The sequence below is a fragment of the Bactrocera tryoni genome, chromosome 3 (assembly GCF_016617805.1).
Source record: "Bactrocera tryoni isolate S06 chromosome 3, CSIRO_BtryS06_freeze2, whole genome shotgun sequence".
NCBI classification, from domain to species: Eukaryota; Metazoa; Arthropoda; class Insecta; order Diptera; family Tephritidae; genus Bactrocera; species Bactrocera tryoni.
In genome coordinates, this window is record NC_052501.1 from 75,402,577 (window position 1) to 75,423,197 (window position 20,621).

The 20,621-nt window shown below is 28.4% G+C and overlaps 1 protein-coding gene across 1 annotated transcript in view; it reads left to right on the forward strand.

The window, feature by feature from the left end:
* Positions 1 to 20,621, forward strand: part of LOC120771104 (heterogeneous nuclear ribonucleoprotein L) — a 300,298-nt gene that overhangs the window by 258,549 nt on the left and 21,128 nt on the right. Inside the window, 2 exon segments of the mRNA XM_040098946.1 lie at positions 14,676 to 14,878; positions 15,650 to 15,742. Of these exon segments, the coding sequence (XP_039954880.1) occupies positions 14,676 to 14,878; positions 15,650 to 15,742 (296 nt within the window).

Genomic DNA, 20,621 nt, shown 5'->3' on the forward strand with positions numbered 1-20,621 from the left:
TTCAATTGTTGGCAACCTTAATAAATATATTTTTTATGTTTCAAAACGTTCTTCAATAAAATTTTTTAATAACCTTACGCTTCTGATCAATCAGATTATCAAATTGTTTTTCAAAAGGTGGCAACCTTACCAAACAATCTTTTTATTTAGTGTTGCAAATTGTCCTTTGATACATTTTTTTTATAACCCTAGGCTTCTAACCAATACTGTTATTAAAATTTTGAAAAATGTGGCAACTTTACCAAACAATATTTTTCTTAAATGTCTCAAAATAGTTCTTTGATTAAATTTTTGAATAACCTTACTCTTCTATTCAATCCTGTTATTAATTTTTTTCAAAAGGTAGCAACTTCATCAAACAATATTCGTGTCGAAGTTTTGTATTTATTAATTTTATTGTGTCTTGATTCTTAATTTCCATGCAAGTAGGGCAACTATTTTCATTGTTTTTGCTAGGAAAATTTTTGAAAGCTCTATTCTAAAAGGCTTTGATTTTATACAAAACATATTTTGATTCAATTTTTTAATATTAAGTTTTTATTCTTAGATGGCAACCCTGCTCAGAAATCTACATATGTACCAAATCATTTTCTAAAAAAATTTTATTAAAAATTATTTTTGTATGATTTTATTTAAATTTTAATTTATTATTAATTTATTTGTAGTTGGCAACTCTGTTTATAGTTTTTGGTGAGGAAAATATTTGAAAGCTATTTTTTGCATTTTTAGCTTTATTTTTTCAACTTTTCTAGAAAAATTTTATTGATTAATTTTTATATTAATTTTTTTTATGCCTAAGTGACAACTCTGCTTAGAAATCTACTCACCAAAACTTTATCTAAAAAATTTTTATTAAAAGTAAGTGTAATTTTTATGTACGTATTTTAATTTTTATTTATTTTTAATTTTTATTTATTTTTAATTTTTATTTATTTTTAATTTTTATTTATTTATAATTTCTTTGTAGTTGGCAACTATGTAAATAGTTTTTCGCTAGGAAAATATATAAATGCTATTTATTGCATTTTAGGCATTATTTTTTCAACTTTTCTACAAAAATTATTTTGCTTATTTTTTAGGTGGCAACGCTGCTCAAAACTATTTCTGCCAAATACTTTTCCAAGCAAATTTTATAAAAATCGCTGTTGAAATATCATACTTATTACTTTTAAAAATTATTTCTTATTAATTTATATGTAGTTGGCAACTCTGCTTGCATTTACGCCATCTTAAATATGTTCATAACAAATATATCATGCTTCAATAGCAATTATATTTTATGTCCGCTCGACTGCGCTTTCACATTAATTTTACACGTATTTCGGTTGGCCGGAAAAGCATTACACATTCCTACAAATCAACAACAACAATAAATTTTCAATAATTTCTCTTTCGTTCACAAATACTACAATAAATTCTGGAAATGCACGCATCCGATATCGGAAGTTAAAATATGCTGTAATTGAATATTAGCAATTATTTGCATATTTTATTTAATGAACTGTTTACACTGACAAATTCAAAATGCGTATAAACTGTGTAAATAAACGTTGTTTATTGTTGTTGCTACATGCTAGGCGCTTATTATTTTGTGAGGCTTTGTAATATGCATATTTCGAGTTCATAAAATTATTGGTTTTACAAGCGATAATTATGCCAGGCGTATGCTCTACTTAATATCCCCTAAATAAATGTGGTTTATTAATATCCTTTGGGAAGTGGCGGTCAATATTTACAGTAATATGCAAATATGCACATGCAAATAGAAATATCTGGGTTAGGTAATCAGTGTGTACACGTCATTTCGTTGATGATTTTGGTAAATGTTTTGTTGGAAAAGTAATTTAGTTACATATTTCTATAAATTATACATATAATATTTAAGAAATAATATTAAATATGTTTATGGACAACACAGATACTTGTTTAAATTACGTATTATTTGCGAAAACTTATCTTCTTCTTCTTTACTGGTATAGACACCGCTCACGTGGTTATAGCCGAGCTAACAACAGCGCACCAGTCATTCTCACTTCTCAAGCACCTTTAAATTATAAAGACTTCGTTCTAAGGATGATTTTCATCAGTCGAATAAAAAAAATATTCTGAATATGATCCCACAAACGTAAACATTTTTCCTTGCCAAAATTTTAAGTTGGAGATTTCGAGAAATTTATATTATATATACTAAAATCCACGACCACCATAAGTGCTTTATTATAGCCTAAAAGTATTTCTTTTTTTATTGCGTTTGCTAATGTGAAATGAAACTCATAAAAATTCGTTTTCAGTCTAAATATGCGTTAAGATTTTATTGTACCACGCCCAAAACGTAGCAACAGCTCTTTCTATGAAAAATTAATCCAAATGCCTCTCTAACATCATCGGAAATGATAAAGTTTTGAATTTGATATCTGCGCCTAAATTTGTATTTGACTAAAAGTCGCCTATTTATTTAGGGTAGTCGAAAAAGTCTTTCCGTGTTTCTAAACAAACTTCACATTATTTTTTTTATATTTATAATGAAGTTTAATGAATCAAATATGTACCATTTTGGGTCGCGCACTTTTTGTCATTTTGCCTCTAGAGACATTATTCCATCAGTCTAAAGCTTTTCTGGTTTTTCGACGAAAAACTGCGACAAGTAATTTTCACAGGCTTCTGGTATGGTAGTCCGATGGTGCAAGGTCAGGGCTATATGGTGCATGCATCAAAACTTCCCAGGCAAGCTCTCCCAGTTTTTGCCGAGTCACCAAAAATGTATGTGATCTATCGTTGTCCTGATGGAAGAGGAAGCCCTTTCTGTTGATCAGTCCTGGCCGTTTTTTTTTTGATTGCTGGCTTCAATGTCATCAGTTGTTGACAGTAAAATGTAAAATCAATCGTTCGACCAGGCTGTTGCAGCTCATAGTGGATATTTGCTCGGCAATCCCACCTAACACTCAGCATAACCTTTCGAAGCGTCAATGCTGGCCTTACTGCGACCATTTGTTACGCTTTACCAGGCTTGGACTATGATCTTTTTCGCCCATTATTGTCGTATTTTATCCACTTTTTGTATCCAGTTATCATTCACTTCAAAAATGGTTCGATTTCATTTCGTTTCCGCAAAGAATCGCAGGTGTTAATTCGGTCCATTAAATTTTTCATCGACAATTCATGTGGTATCCAAAAATCGCGCTTCTTTTTTGTAGCCAGCCCTTTTTAAATAATTCAAAACCATTTGATGATGAATGCTGAGTTTCTTATGCTGCTTATGTGAGGGTCCTGGTCAATATTTTCCATAATTTCATCGACTTTTCGAACCATCGAACGATAGGTCGACCAGAGTGATGTGCACTTTCCCACCGAAATTTCCAGATCGGAAACCATTGTTGTGCTACACGAACTGATATAGCATCGTCTCCGTAAACTTCATAAATTTCATTGTTGGCTTCTTCCCTTTTTGTACAAAAATTATGAAATATAACGAATTTCTGCGTTATTTTCACCAATTTTTGAACAGCTGTAATTTTTTTTCAACTTCCCCGAATTTATTGTTTTTTTTTTTGTTTAAATTGTTTCTACCTTTTCGTACACACTATACAAATGCGAAAATTTTTTTTTCGACTATCCAATATTTAAGTTCCAATGGCATCCCTTGTCATGCTGCCACCAACGAAATTCAAATAAAAAGGCCACTTTGATTTTTGTAAATGTTAGATCTTAGTTTATATTTTTTTTTTTACTTGAAAATAAGGTAAAAATAAAACAGTTATTACTTCAATTATATTTAAATTTTTTTGTTAAAATAATTCAACTATAAAATTTATAAAAAAAAATTAAACCTTAAATTTAGTGAACAAAAATTTTGATTTATATTCTTGCAAACTGCACGAGCATAAAATGTTCCGTTGTAAAAATATTAATATAATTTGTTGCCTCACTTTATCTCGATCACTTTTTGTTTAAATTAAAATTTTCGAAAAAAGTTTCTAAATTTTCTAAAATTTTTATAAATGTAAAAAAATTTCTAAAATTAAACAAAAAAAATCTAAAATTTTTAGAAAGGAAAAAATAAAAAAAAATAAGTAATATTATTTATTATTTGGTTTAACCCTTCTTCAAATGTAAATTTCCTGGTGAAGCATGCTTTTTTGCGCAAAAAACTATTTGTGGCGATAAACGTCATTATGTCATACTAGACTAACATTTCATATATAAATACAAAATTTTAATTAAATTTCGCAAAAAATGTTATTTAAAAAAATTTTTTTTTCTATCATTTATACAATTTTTGGATTTTTTTTCTAAAAGTTAGTCTATTTATAGGTAAAACAATTTCCATTTATTTGTGAGAGGAAAAAAAAGGAAAAAATTAATTTTAATATTTAAAATTTTAAATTAAATTAATTAAATTTATTTAAATTTTAAATTAAATTAATTAAATTGATTTAAATTTTAAATTAAATTAATTAAATTTATTTAAATTTTTTTTGTACTAAAAAAATTTGTGTTTTGATATATGTATATTTTTTGATGATTTTGATGTAATTTTATTTCCTTTTCTTCTTCGAACCGCTTTCTCTCCAAATTTAAATTTCTTTATATCGTAAGCTTGAAAAACTTCTGCTGCGCCAGGCTGCTTTCAACGCAATTTGTAGTTTATTTGTTCACTAATCAAGAAGCGCCTGCAAAAATGCTATGAATTCATATTTCATAAGTTTTTTTTTTGGTTGCTTCGCGCTTGTAATCAACTAAAGTCACACAAGCAGCTACCAAGTAGTAGTCCATTATTTTAACTACACGCCACTTGATTCGCGACATGACGGAAAAACGTACAAAAACAACTGGCTGGCAGCGCAGAAACTTTTTCAAATGTGAGAATGTGAATTCTTGCTGCGCTAACACCTCAGCAAAGTTAGCAAACACATACGGTTTGTAACAAAACCCAAACGGGTGGCAACACTCTAACTAGTTTATGTAACTGTAAAATGCGAGCTGTGAACTTTTTGCCAACAAAAAAAAACGGCATAAATAAATGCATTTATAATAAAGTCTGACAAAGGAAGCGAAGCTGAACGGCTTACAAATAAAAAGCCACACACACACGCACACACACATTTGCATATTTCTACAAATGCAACCTTTAAAGGGATTAGAAGCAACCACAAAAACCAGGTGCCAGCGACATTGTCGAGCCACGGGCGCTTTTATGCAACACACACATACACATGCATATGAGATAGTCGCGCTGCATTAGTGTGGTGCAGAGTATATTATGCGTTTGTGTGTGTGTGTGGCGCTTGCATTAATATTTAGTTGACATTCTTGCCAAGAAATGTATTGTGCGAACAGCAGTTCCACTTGCCTTTGTATGTGCGTGCCAGCGCGTATGTGTATGCGTTAGTGTTTTTCTACAAAAAACGCTGCATAATTCCACTGTTTGCGCCGTAAAATATGCAAAGCAAATGCAAAAGCGTGTAAATACCGCGCGCCAGCTAGATAAGCGAACGCCAAAACATCCCGCCAACATGTGTATTAGTGCTGGTGCTGCAAAGTAACGAGCATTACAAACATAAAAACAACAACAACTAACAAAAAGTGCGGGGATTGGTTGGTGTGCGCCTGTGCTTTATGCCAGCAAGGAAGCGGAAGCGTTGCACAACGGGATGCGTGCCACAGGCGTGTGGAGCATGGCAGGATGCAACAAAGGATATGCCACCAAATGTTGCAAGCACAATATGTGTGCGGAAAGCAGCAGGTGTGTGTCGCTGTGTGTGCGTACGAGTTAGTAATTTATTAAAGTCCATAACAAAGGCTGTTGAAAAAAGCGTCAAACACACAAATAACGGTAGCAAAGATTATGCACAAATTGCATTTTCACGACAAAGAAGGGTAAAAGTGGGAAAAGAGATAATGGTGATTAGATGGGTTTGGAGAAAAGAGGCGTAAAAGTTAAATCGGTATGGAGGGAATGTATCAAAAATGATTTGGGTATACGAGTTCTTCGAGAAAAGCTTATAACTTGAGGAAACGGAAGGTGTTAGTAAAGTTAGAAAACGTTACGCGCCACTTTTAAGCAAAAAATATGGTAATGAACCGAATTCAAATCAGTTATAAGCAAATATGTTGCATAGAAATTGTATTGGAAAACTGTCCAACAAATTTTTTATCAACTTTTTATATTTTATTTTATTAAAAATATTTTTGTTTTTATCAAAAATATTTTATTTTATTAAAAAGTTTTTTTTTTTTTATATTAATATTTGATATATCATCTATTATATTCAAAATCAAATTTATATTTATCTTTTCTTTTTCTCAGCTGAATTTTTTTTTAAGTTATTTTTGTGTGCTCATTAGGGAAGAAACCCTAGTGCAATAGATTTTGAATATAATAGATGATATATGCACATATCAAGTATCAATACAAAAAAAATTTTTTAATAAAATAAAAAATTTTTGATAAAAACAAAAATATTTTTAATAAAATAAAATATTAGTGAAGAAACCCTAATGAGTGGACTCTACTGATATCCGTTTCGATTATAATTATATTTTTTTTTAATTGTCACTTTAAAATTTAACACGATATTCTAATAAAAAATACAAGAAAATGGTAATAATAAAATGCATTGTCTATCCTTAGGCGCATATTAGAAAATATAATGCATGGTCTTATTTAGCCAAGACACACACATTTAAATTTGTAATTAATAACTTTTATTGTAAATCGAAAATAAATGTACAGAAATTATATTGAAAAACGCTCAAACCAAAAAAAATCGAAAATGTTTTTATATGAAAATATTTTGTATTTTTTATATACATATACTATTATTACACTTTTTCTTCTTTTTTTTTTGTTTTTTTTTTTGGAAAGCAAATGAGCATATACATATGTTTATTAGGGAAGAGACGTATTTTTTTTTGACCCACTCTAAAAAATTGAGTATACAAAATTTTTATCGAAAAAATTTTAAGAAAATATACATGTATTGAAAAATCGAAGAAATTGTTTCGGTTCTAACTTTATTTTATTTTGAAATTATTGCATTAAAACTAAAACGATTCTTGTTTCTTATAGGAAATGCAATAAGATGGTAATAAAAACTATTGCCTACCCTTAGGCGCTTTACAAAAAATATGATGCACAGGCTTCTTTACCCAAGTCACTCATTTTGTAATTAATATTTTTTTTGTTTATTGCAAACCGAATTGTGTTGGAAAATTCTCAAACCAAAAAAATGTTTATCATGAATTATTTTTTTCATGAATATTTGAGATATTAAGTGTACATTTTTTCCAAATCAAATTGATTGTTGTCAGATTTTTAATACAACACTAGATTTTTAGAAGAAAGACATTAAAAACGTAATAACTAAAAGCGTGGCCTATCCTTAGGCGCAATACAAAACAAACTTTTAAAACACATTTTCTTTACGTCTTTTTCAGTAAAAATTTTGTGATCCCAATATATTAGGGTGGGTCAAAAATCTATTTTTTCTCGGTATTCTGTAGTATGATTATTAAAAATATAAAAAATTTCTCCCGTGTATGAGCTTTTAATTCTAACGGGAAGGTGCTTCGCTTTACAGTTTTCCAGTTTTCTTATTGTCAGATGGAAACACTCACATCGCGCTTTTACTGAAAAAAGTATCTCGTTCCATAGATTTTATAAAAAATTTAATATTCTAAAAATTTTTTTAAATATTTTCACTGTTCACTTACACTTATTTCACTAGAAACTAAAAAAGAAATTACAAAAATTAATTTTCACATTTGTTAACCACAATCTATTTTTCAAGTACTTAAGTGTCCAATCCACTCGCCATTAACACCTTTTAAACTACAAAGTGTAGCCAGCAGCTTGCCAACGCCCTAAAGCGCACACTCATGCGCTTCATAACACTTTTCAACCGCCAATGCATTAGCGCTAATTCTACTAAAAAGCAAGTAAAAAACAAAAGCAAATTTAACTCACGAAAATTGTGTCGTTACGCGCTGTCACGCAAACGTAAAGCAAAACCGGTAGCGCGCCACTTTCGAAGTGCCACACGCACCTGAAGCGCCACTTGCCGCACAGCTGTTCTGGCTGTCATCTTTTTTGCACTCTAACTTAGCGCTGCTTGTTGTCCAAGTTGTTGCGTTGGCCCGTCAGGCAATATGCCGGCAGCTCGCCAAAGCAGCGCAGCGCAGCGCAGATAACACGCTAAGTGAGTTAGTGTGCAGTGCAAGCCTTTGGCGTAAGAAACCGTTGCGGTAAACTTTCCGCGTTTGTATTTTCATATTTTTTGAATTGTAGCTTATTTTTGTTGCTGCATTGTTAGTCGGGTGTGCGCTCGGCAAACTTTGCCGTTTGTCAGATGACGGAAGTGCGCACACAAAATTTTTGGCACATTACTCATACGCCATGGTGTGTTGATGCTATTACTTTAGACTGAGCCATATGCCGCACATTAATGTAGTTGAGCGGAAATTTTTAATTTCTTTTTTTTGTTTTTTTGTTGTAAATTTTTAGTTCTAAGAGCTACGCAGTTGGTTAAAGTTTAAGTTAATTTTTAAGGTAATAGAAGGACAAAATCTCTCTGTCATTTATTCTTTGTTGTGCAATTTATATGAATCAAGCACATTTTGGAATTTTTTTGTGAAATAAACTGAACTAGCAGTGTTCTTCGAAAAATTTGTATTAAAAAAAATATTTCTTCTCTTCGAAAAAAATTGTTTTTCGATTTGTGTAAAAAGAAAAAAAATTTTTTTTTGTAAAATATTTCTTTTTCGAAAATGAAAAATTTGGTTGCCAGCTGAGTAGAAATTACGTGGAATTCACTTTCATACTACGGAAAATTTAACTTAAGCAAAATGAACACTATATTGTACAGTAAAATATTATTAATTCACTTCAAATTATTTAATCCGCCTGAAAATATGCTTCATGATTTTGTTGTGCTTCAGTTTTTAGTTTGTGAACTATAATTAGTATATATTTGCAAAAAGTGTTAGTATGACATAACACTAGTTTTTATACAAGAAAAACTTGATAATCTGATTTTTTCATCAGCCTAAAAGTATGCTTAAATTTTAGTGTATGGACAATAACCATATTTTCTTTTTGCAAAAACTGCAGCAAAATATTAAAGATCTATTTTTAATTACAATTTGCGCCTGAAAGTAGACTTGAAATTTTACTTTGCAGACTATTATAAATATATGTATATTACGTTTTTTACAAGTGACTAGATTAGCGACAACCTTGTTTTTATGCACAATAAATATCAACTACTTCAAATTATTATATTCGCCCGACAGTATTCTTCTATTACCCATTTTCGATTTAAAATTAATACAATTTTTTTTGCAAAATTACCATCCGATTGGCAACACTGGTTGCTATCTGAGCAGAATGCTATTTAAAACAATTATAACTTTGTGTTATACTCAAAATTAGTGCATTAGCCTAAAGGTATACTTCAATTTTCAAAATCTAGCTTATATTTGTAAATCCTTTTGTCAAAATGCTTTCCAAAAATTGCTTTATACATATATATTACATATTTTCACTCCTCATCAGTAATCAGTACTCGCCAAAGCTCGGTCACAGCAGCTTCAAATATTCTTCAAATAACCCAAATAAAATAACCACTAACCTACTGCCGCCGGTACACTTCTACAATTTTAAATTGTACACAAATAATATTTGCTGCCAAACAAAGCAGGAAAGCAATATTTGCGTACACCTGCGACACCTGCAACTGAAAACTTTTTGCCACATTGAAAGGTTAAAAAACCCACAAAGCACCAATACATTACTGCCGTAAAAGCGAAAAGCTGTCAGCGTAGCCAAATTGTTGAGTTGTGAGCTGCTGTTAGTTGCGGTGTTAAAAATACGCAGATGTCGGCTAAGTGTGAAAAGACAAAAACAAAATAAAACTAAAAGTAATTTTTATACCCGACACGGGGTAGATTAAGCTTGTGCTATCTAGAAGGAAACACCGGATAACATTGAAAATTTTTATATAAATCATCATAACATTCCGAAATTTTGCACACGTACTTTTCGCTCCAATCAGCTGATAATTTATCGGAACTGCTGATATCGAACCACTATAGCATATAGTTGCCATAGAAACTGAGCGATCGGAATCAAGTGCTTATATGGAAAACTTTTTTATTTGACGATATATCTTTAGGATATTTTATGTGGGTTATTCGCTAAGGCAATGGTGCAATCTGCGCAAAAATTGTTCAGATCGGATAACTTTAACATATAGCTGTCATACAAGCTGTCATACAAGCTGAGCATTGAAAATGAAGTTCTTGTGAGGAAAACTTTTTTATTTGACGAGATATTTGCACGAAATTTGTTGCGGATTATTTCTTAAGACAATGGCGATATCTTCCCAAAAATTATGCAAATCGGACTACTATAACATATAGGTGTTATACCAACTGAACTATCAAAATTAAGTTTTTGTATGGAAAACTCTTTTATTTGTCGAGATATCTTCATGAAATTTGGTGTGGGTTATTTTCTAAGGCAACGCTACAATATACACAGAAATTATCAAGATCGAATTACTATATCATATAGCTGCCATACAAACTGAACGTTGAAAATCAACTACTTGTACGAAAAACTTTTTTATTTGACGAGCTGTCTTCACAAAATTTGGCGCATTGCTACATTTTCTCAATAAATTATTCAGATCGGCCTACTATAGCATATAGCTGCCATACAAACTGATCTATCAAAATCAAGTTCTCGTATAATTTTTTATTTAATTTTTTATTGTGAAGGGTATTATAGCTACACTACAATCAATGTTAACGTTTTTTCTTATTTTATTAAACAAAAAGTTGCAGAAAAACACATGAACGCTTATTGGCAATCAAAAGTTTGTGCACCGCTGTCTACATGTGCTGGCAAAGTTGAGTTTGATGTATTTGCAACTTACCACACCACAACTACATGTGAATTTACTTAAAAGTACCGCAAATTAGTGTATGTGTGTGACTTTGTTCGCGCTATATATGTATGTATGTGTGCGAGATTGACTTGTATATGTGCCTTTTAACATATATGCATGTGTGTGTGCCTATTATATGTGTGTTGGCTTGCAACATTTGTTTATGCAATTTCGCTTGCCAGCTTGTTGTGGCCAACTGTCGTCACATTTCCTACATATGTATATGTGTGTTGTAAACAACTTTCTTTGTATGTGTGCGTGTGTAATTAATTGCCTTGCTGCATTTAAAATTATGACTAAGTGCATGTTTGTCTGGAGAATATAAAGAAAACTTTGCTTTAATTGCTTTTGCGACTTCGCTGCACGACGAAACTCATATAAACCGTTATCACTTACAGGCACAAGCCACCACTTACTACACACACACACGCATACTCATGTATATGCTTTATGCAAAATTTCAATATGGCGGGTGCATTTCTGTTACCCCCCGACGCTTGCTCGTGTTTCAAACTTCAATACTTTGCTTTGCCAAAGTCAATGTAGTTAGTAGGAAAGCCAAAAATTAATTAAACTTTAACGCAGTTGCGGTAAAAAGCAGACGAAGACAAGACTTGCGGCTTGACAAGCGCAGCGAGGACACGGCTCAACTTCAAGGCACACACATATACTTACCTTACTACATATAGTATATGTATGTAAGTGATTTTGCAGGCAGCTAAGTCGCAATAAAAAGCGCAAAGCCGCATTAGCCAAGCAAAAAAGAGCCGAAAACCGTTACATCGCTTGTAAAATATTAATCAACGAATGAAAAGTAAGCTTTTGACTTGTCAGTGTTGCTTTGCTTTCAAAGCAGCGTGCAATGAAAGGGGGCGTGCTTGTGTGTGAGGCAATCTTAGCAAAACGCCGCTGGCAATTGGCTTAGTTTCTTCTTTATGTATTTTAAGACTTTGTATAGTGGCTTGCCCGATTTTTTTCATATATCTACAAAATTGGCAGGCAAATCTTTTAAATGTTTGGAGCTATAAAGCAGCTTGGTGCTCACAGCATTTGCAATATAAGTACATGAAGATGAATTAGAATAAATATAGCTTGAACGTAAGCTGCTGTACAAGTTATGCACTTAAACAGATTTTGTTGCATACTTCACGGCTGATTTTGTGGTGAAGGTTAGAAAGGCAAACCAAAGCATCTAGTAATGCAATTTCGAAGCATATACATCATATAAGAAAATTTTTGTCTTACATTACTTGCAAACCAATGCCTTTAATACTTTTGGTTTGCATACATTTAGACTGATTTTGATTTTTATATAGTTTTTTATAGGCAACATCTGTAAATTTTTAACACATTTTTCAGTTACTCTTTTAAATTTTAATGCATTTTCAAGCTCTATATAACAGCTTGATAAATGTTTAATCTACATTGCCTATTAATCAATCCTTTTAACGTATTTTGATGCCTACATTTAGGCTGATTTTGCCATTTATGTTCATCTCTTTGAACTAAGTTGTTTTTAAATGCGTTTTCGAGGGCTATAAACAACTTGAAAAAATTTTATTCTACATTACCTGTTAATCAATGCTTTAAACATATTTCGATGCATACATTCAGGCTGATTTTGATTTTTATGTTTATAAACTAAGTAATTTTTCAAAAACTATATGTCAACTTGATAAATGTTTTATTTACATTACCTGTCAATCAATGCCTTTAAAGTATTTTGATGCATACATTCAGGCTGATTTTGATTTTTATGTTCTTCTCTATAAACTAAATAGTTTTTCAAAGTAGCAATAAGTCAGCTATAACGAAATAAATGCTTTAATGCCAGTTTTTTTCATAGTCAATAAATTTCTGTACAGTCTATGCACTTACGCATATTTCGGTGCATACTTTTAGGTATTCAGTTTTGAATTATATGCGAGCAAATCAACCAAAGCTGCTTCTAAAGCGTATTCGATTACTTTAAACGTTTTAAGAATATTTTAATGGACTTTATTTTATGACCAAAACACTTATTGCATTGTTGTAGCATGCATTTAGGCTGATTTTGCTTTTTCGATGATTCGGTGTGCGTAAAGCATTTTTTCAAATGCACGGGGTCGAAAAAACACGTTAATATAGATATCTCTGTATATTCATTTTTTATTTATATATTTTTTGTATTTTATTCAAACATTTGGCAACGAAAAAATTTCGTGGCGTTAATTCATTACTCTTGGCTTAGAATATATGTACATACTTGTTTGTAATATTGAAGCACAATTTCATTATTTTCATTGAAAAATTTTTATTGTATATTTTTTTTTTTTCGAAAAAGAGTGGATCAAAATTAATTAAAATTTAAATATTTTTTTAATTATTTAATTATTTTAAAATAACTAAAATTTTTTTATATTTTTTTAAAGCTTATTTTTTTTAGTTTTTTGTAGTTATTTTTTTTTTGTTCATAATTTTTTTAATTACTTGAAATTATTTGTTTAATTTTTTAAATTTGGTTTTAATATTTAAATTCTCCTGTAAAATATTTTCATATTCTTGTAAAACTTGCTAATTTTTTTTTTATTTTTTTATTTAACTATTTTAATTATTTGTATTTTTTTATTTTTTGTAAGTTATATTTATTTATTTATAATTTTTCCTAATTTTACAATTTTTAAATTATTTCAAATTTTTTTAATTAATTGTATTTTTTTTGAACTATTGATAATTTTTTTTAATTATTAAAATCTTTTAATTATTTTTAATTTTTAAAACTTACTTTAATTATTTTTAATTTTAAAATTACTTTTAATTTTTTTAATTATTAATTTTTTAAAAAATTTGTAATTTTTTTAAATTTTTTACTTGTAATTTTTTTATTTTTTTATATAATTATAATATTTAAAGATTATTATTTAAGTTTATAAACATTTCATTGCTCGCAGCTGAATACTTTGCAACCACCCAACCTGTTATAGCTCACCTTACCCCGAAAAGTGTAGCTTTCACTTTGCTTACTCACACATACATAAGTATACATACATTTATACATATGTATGCACATTTTTACAACATTAAATAGCATGTGCCAGCAACAAATTACATAAGTACGTAATTAAATGGTTATTTACATACACATTCGTATATATATTACATAATTATATATTAACAAACTCTAATTAATTAATAATAAATCATTAAATGTTGCATTTTTGTTTATTTTTCTCTTTCTTTTCTTCCTTATTTTTCATTGTCTCGTTTTCTTGTTTGGAACTGTTGAAAATGTGTTAATTTGCGTCCTGCATCAAACGCGCTAAACAAAAACAACAACAACAAAAATACAAAAAAACACCTAATCATCCAACCAAATAACACACATATAAATGGCAAACGAAAAAACAAAAACAACAACAACATCAACATCAAATCATATATGAATATTGTAAAACAACAACAATTTTATTTAATTAACAATTGAATTTGCATGAACCGAATGTTTAACGTAAATGTTTTTTTTTCTATTGTTGGCAAATAATGCACGCTTAATTAAATTACCAAATTAACAAATATTTATAAACAAAATATATTTTCTGTGTGTAAATTGAAACGCCTTTTGCTTGCATTTAAATTCCATACAAAATTATGCCAAATAAAAATTGCTTAAAAATTAACACATAAACCAATGAAAAAATCGCATAAATAACAACGAAAAAAACACAACAAAAACACATTTGCAAATAGTTGGCCTCATATCCACACCAACCAATTTTTGTCAATTTAAAGAGCCACCACTGTTGGGGCCAGGCGCCGCCTTCCCACCATTTGGCTGCGATTCCATCCTACCGGAGTGGGCGCCGCATACATCGACCAGTTGATGGAAGGAGCCAGCTGTGGTGCCGGGACGCAATGCACCGGTCACATTCGCTACACAGGCACAAGGCCAGGTGAGTTCGACTGCAGCATAATATGCACACCATGTTGTTGTTTTTATTGCAATATGAAATATACATGTGCAATATGTATGTGTGCATATCCACTTGTATATGTATCTACATTTATATACATATACTATAATCAACATATTTCTTTACAAAACAAAGTGCTGTTGAATTTGTCAGTTGCGTATACGCAGTGCTGCACTCATGCCAGCTCGCGCGTTGCCGACATTTCCAGCGCTGTGCGAGCATAACGTTAATGTAAGCGTGCATATTTACATGGCCAACGCATACATATACATATATGTATACAAAAATCACGTGAGCAATATTTCACGCGTGTATGTATGTATGTGTGGTGGTGGCTTGTTTGAAATTAAATGCTTGCGTTATTTTTATGCATTTCGCGTATATATGTATATACATAGACATCCCTTATACTTTATTTATATTTATTCTACATATATACTATATACATTTTCATACATATATGTATATATTTACACACACATATATTTATATGCTACATATATTTCTCTATATAGTTATATATTCTTATATGCTTAAATCACAACGCTATGTCTCTCTGCATACATACATATATCTAGGCTTACAACTTTTATTTTTCTATTTTTTTTTCTATCTATATCAGACATATTTGTTATATAAATACTATATATGTACATATATATACAGATTTTTTCAAATAAACCCGTTGGCCGTTTGTAGTTTATATACATTTATGGATTTTAACTTTAGGACATTATACCTTCTCTCCAGGGTGCTGTCATGATGGTTTATGGCTTGGATCACGACACATCGAACACAGATAAATTATTCAATTTGGTCTGCTTATACGGCAATGTTGCAAGGGTAAGTCAACGATACAATATACCACAACTATTTATTTTATTTAACTGCATATAAATAATGGTGCTGCAATTAATTGCCTTTGCCTATGCCGATGAGTGAGTGCATTGGATATATTTCATCCAAGAAAGAATAAAGAAATACAAAAAAAAAAAATTAAATTAAATAAAAGCAACGGCAAAAATGTATGTGAAATATATAGGCTAATAATAAAAGCTAAATAATATTTTCTTACTGTAATAATTTTTTTTTTGTTGGCTGCTAATATATAAAAATTATAAAATAGGCGCTGTGATAATGATCATTTTCAACATTAGAAAATGGAAAAGTTGTTTTTGTAACAAAAACTATACAAAATATATGTATATAAGAAAAATAAATTCAGCATAAAATTAAACTATTTAAAAAAAATATTTTATACAAAATATTTTTATTACATTTTATTTTATGATAAAATTTTATTTCATAGTTTTTTTTATATAATAATTTTTTTTTTAACATTTTGAGTAAAATAAAATTGGTAATAACTCAAAAATTAATATACAAAATATAGCCAAAAATAAAATAAATAAAAAATAAATTATTAAAATAAATTTTATATAAAACAATATTATTATTTTATTTTATGATTATTTTTTTATTTTATATTTTTTTTTTTTTACATTTTATTTTAAATTCAGTATAAAATTAAATTATTTCATAGTTTTTTTTATATTACAATTTTTTTTATAACATTTTGATCAAAATAAAATTGGTAATAACTCAAAAATGAATATACAAAATATAGCCAGAAATAAAATAAATAAAAAATAAATTATTAAAATAAATTTTATATAAAACAATATTATTATTTTATTTTATAAATTTTTTTATAATAATATTTTTAAAATGTATTTAGTTTAAATTCAGTATAATATTAAATTATTTTATGGTTTTTTATATTATAATTTCTTTCATAAAATTTTTAATTACAAAATAATTGTTAATTCGCAAAAAATTTGTTTAATTGTATTTTCGATAAATATTTATTTAACCAAAAATATGGAAAAACTTTTATATAGTAAATTATTTTATAAAATCTCCTTCACCTAATTGAAAATTAATTTTTGGAAAGGAAACAATTTAATACTCGCAAATAATACTTTATATTTTATATATAATTTTTATCATAAATTGCGAAAAATACATTTTATAGAAAAATGCTTTATTTTTATTTTTTTTATTTATTTAATTGACTTCTTGAAATTGTTGAGGCTTGGATTAGAAATTTGTTCTTTTCTCTCCTATAACATCATCTTTATGTGTTAGAATTTTCATTTTTGTTTGATAAAAACAAAAAATTATGAGAAGAAAATAAAATTAAATTTAAAAAATTCTGAAAAAATGTCATAAAATTTTTATTCCAATAAGAAAATAAATTTACGAAACCACATTCTTTTAATATTTTTAAATATTAACAAAATAGGGAAAATGTAACAATATTTTCAAAAAGTAAAAAACAAAAAAACTTATTGAAAATTTTTTTTTATTTATGAAAAATTGTTAATATTTGGAAAATAATAATAATTTGGAATAATAATAATTTCAATAAAGTTATATTCCAAAAATATTCTTTAAAAAAATATTAAAGAAAAAAAATAAAAATTAACGAAAACACATTTTTTAATATTTTTAAATATATTATTTAAAGAAAATATTTAAAAAAAATTGAGAAATTTTAAATATTTGGCAAATAATGATTTGGAATAGTAACAATTTCAATATAATTATATTTAAAAAATATTCTTAACACAAATAGCGACATCTGGAAAAATTAAAAAAAAATAAAAAAAACTTATTGTAACATTATGAAATCAATTTTTAATTAAAAAAAAAAACTTATTGCAACATTATGAAAACAATTTTTTTAATTAAAAAAATTAGTGTGACATTATGAAAGAAATTTTCTTTAATTTTTTGGGAAGTTTTTAATATTTTGAAAATTTTTTAATATTTTGAAAATTTGTGTCTAATAATCTCCTTGTAGTTATGTTAATTATAATTTTTTGAAAAAATTAGGAAAAATTTTACTAATATTTTTAATAAATAATAAGTTAAATAATGAAAAACTACTATTGTGAAAATAATTTATTTTAATATTTAGGAGAATTTTTGTATAACAATTTCGATTAAATATTGATATCATTCAAAAATGAAATTAAGTGTAAAAAAAATGTATGGAAACATATGTACTTCAATAAGTTGAGTAACTTTTTTAAATAAGTTTAATTATTCTTTTGTTAAAAACTTATTTATATAATTTTTGTTATTTTTTTTTTAATATAATTTTTTAAATATATTTTTCTCAAATTTTTATTTTATTTTTATAAATTTTTTTTTTATTATTTTTTATTAGTTTTTTTTTTAATTATTTAATAAAATGTTTATTTATAATGTTTTGATTAAAAAATTATTTTTAAAATTTAAAATTTATTTTAAAATTTAAAATTTATTGACTTTTCTTATTATTTAGTAAAAATTTTTATTGATAATATTTTTATTAAATCGTTTTATATTATTTTATAAAATATTTATCTATACTAGTTTTATCAAAAAAATTTTATTAAAAATTTATTAATATATTTTTTCATAAATTTTTTTATATTATTTAACTTCCGATCTTTATTATACTTTTTTATTAAAAATTTATTTGTATTATTTTTATCAAACTGAATATTCATTCGCAGTTAAAAAGAACTCAAATTTAAACCAAAATGCATTTCAGCTGCAATAATCCCCACAAAATGTATGTACGCTAGTAGGCTAACATGGCGTATACGTAACCACTCACAAAATAACGTTCTCCATATGTAATAATTTTCTAAATTTTTGTGAAAAATCCACTCAACCGTAATACTACTAAACGCTTACTGTTGTATCTTTTTAATATCCGCCTGAAGGGTATTTACATAACAATAGTTAGGCACTCGTAGGGCTATTACAATGACAACAAATTGCATTTGGAAGCAGTTAAAGCACTACATATGGGAAAAGTTCTCGTAAAAATGACAAAGTTTTGCATGCAGGCATATATACATATACTATATACATGTATATATATATTTAGGTGTGTATGTGTGTCTAGCTAGATTACACATTGTATAAGCTTATTGCTGTGCTTGTACGCTTTATCTGCCCGCATAAATAAATTCAGTACTCCGTTTGTTTGCACAACTCTTAGGACTTGCTTTGTTTGAAAGTTGCATAGGAGTGCACATACATAGACACACACATACAAGCTTTGTATTTTTATATAAACCAGCATACACCTCAATCAATATGCGTAAGCGTGTACTAGCTTGCTTACAAACTTTTTGTCCGGCACACTTTGTGCGTGGGATATCAGTATACATACACACAAACAAAAATATTAATACATGTGTTAGTGCGCCCATTTGTATGCAGAGTAGTTAGCTCGATTGTTCACATGAAGTCAATGACGTCGGCCTTATCTATCGCAGCAACTAAACCAGTTGAATATTGTCGTGCCACAATGGCAAAATAAATAGACTCACACACACACACACTTGTGTGTGTTAACGTGCGCTACACAATGCAAATATACACACATGCTTTTGCGTAAAGTTGTTGTCTCCGACATGGGCTTACAACAATTGTAAATTGTAAATATGCAGTTTAATGGAAATAAATTGAAAAAATCTGCAACGGTCATTTGCACTGGCATTTCAATAAATATTGGCAAATAAATAAAAGCGGACATGCCTGGCAGGTGAAATAAGCACAAAATGCGTCAAACACCTACCCACACACACACAGAGGCATGTAGAAATGTGTAATGCATTTGTTTGCTTGTTTGCGCTGCGAAAGCATGCATTTGTATTAGTTACAACACAGGCACACACAATTATTGGCACTTTACTGTTGCTATTTTGCTCACAAACACACATGCATATATTGAGACTTTTGTCCATTTTGGTAGGGAAATGCATAAATTTGCATTTTTCATTGTAAATCATGACTTGCTATTTTGCATTTAATACAAATCTCTTACCTAAATATATTTTGCAGAATTTTTTGGCGAATTTCGGAAGCTAGTTTTTATAAAGCCCTTCGCATAAATTTTTTAGGCAATTAATTTCAAGCAATAAATTTGGATTTATTTTATAGAGCAAGAAGAGTAAGAAGTATTTGTAAAAAATTAAAAAGACTATAATCTCTGAACTTATAAAAAAGTTAAATATTTTTACCAATTATTACAAAAAAATGTTATATACATTTTAATTCATAATTTTTTTATACAATTTGTTAAAAAAAAATATTTATAAACAATAATTTTTTTTTTTGCAAATTAATATGTATTATATGAATTTTTAAAAACCAAATTTCAAGTAAAAAAAACACGAAAAAAATACTTTATTTTTTATAAATATTTTCTTTTACCAAAAAGAAAAAATTTTATTTTTGAAAAAATATATTCGCCAAAATTTATTATATCGGGTGATTTTTTTGAGGTTAGGATTTTCATGCATTAGTATTTGACAGATCACGTGGGATTTCAGACATGGTGTCAAAGAGAAAGATGCTCAGTATGCTTTGACATTTCATCATGAATAGACTTACTAACGAGCAACGCTTGCAAATCATTGAATTTTATTACCAAAATCAGTGTTCGGTTCGAAATGTGTTTCGCGCTTTACGTCCGATTTATGGTCTACATAATCGACCAAGTGAGTTCAGCGATGAGGCTCATTTCTGGTTGAATGGCTACGTAAATAAGCAAAATTGCCGCATTTGGGGTGAAGAGCAACCAGAAGCCGTTCAAGAACTGCCCATGCATCCCGAAAAATGCACTGTTTGGTGTGGTTTGTACGCTGGTGGAATC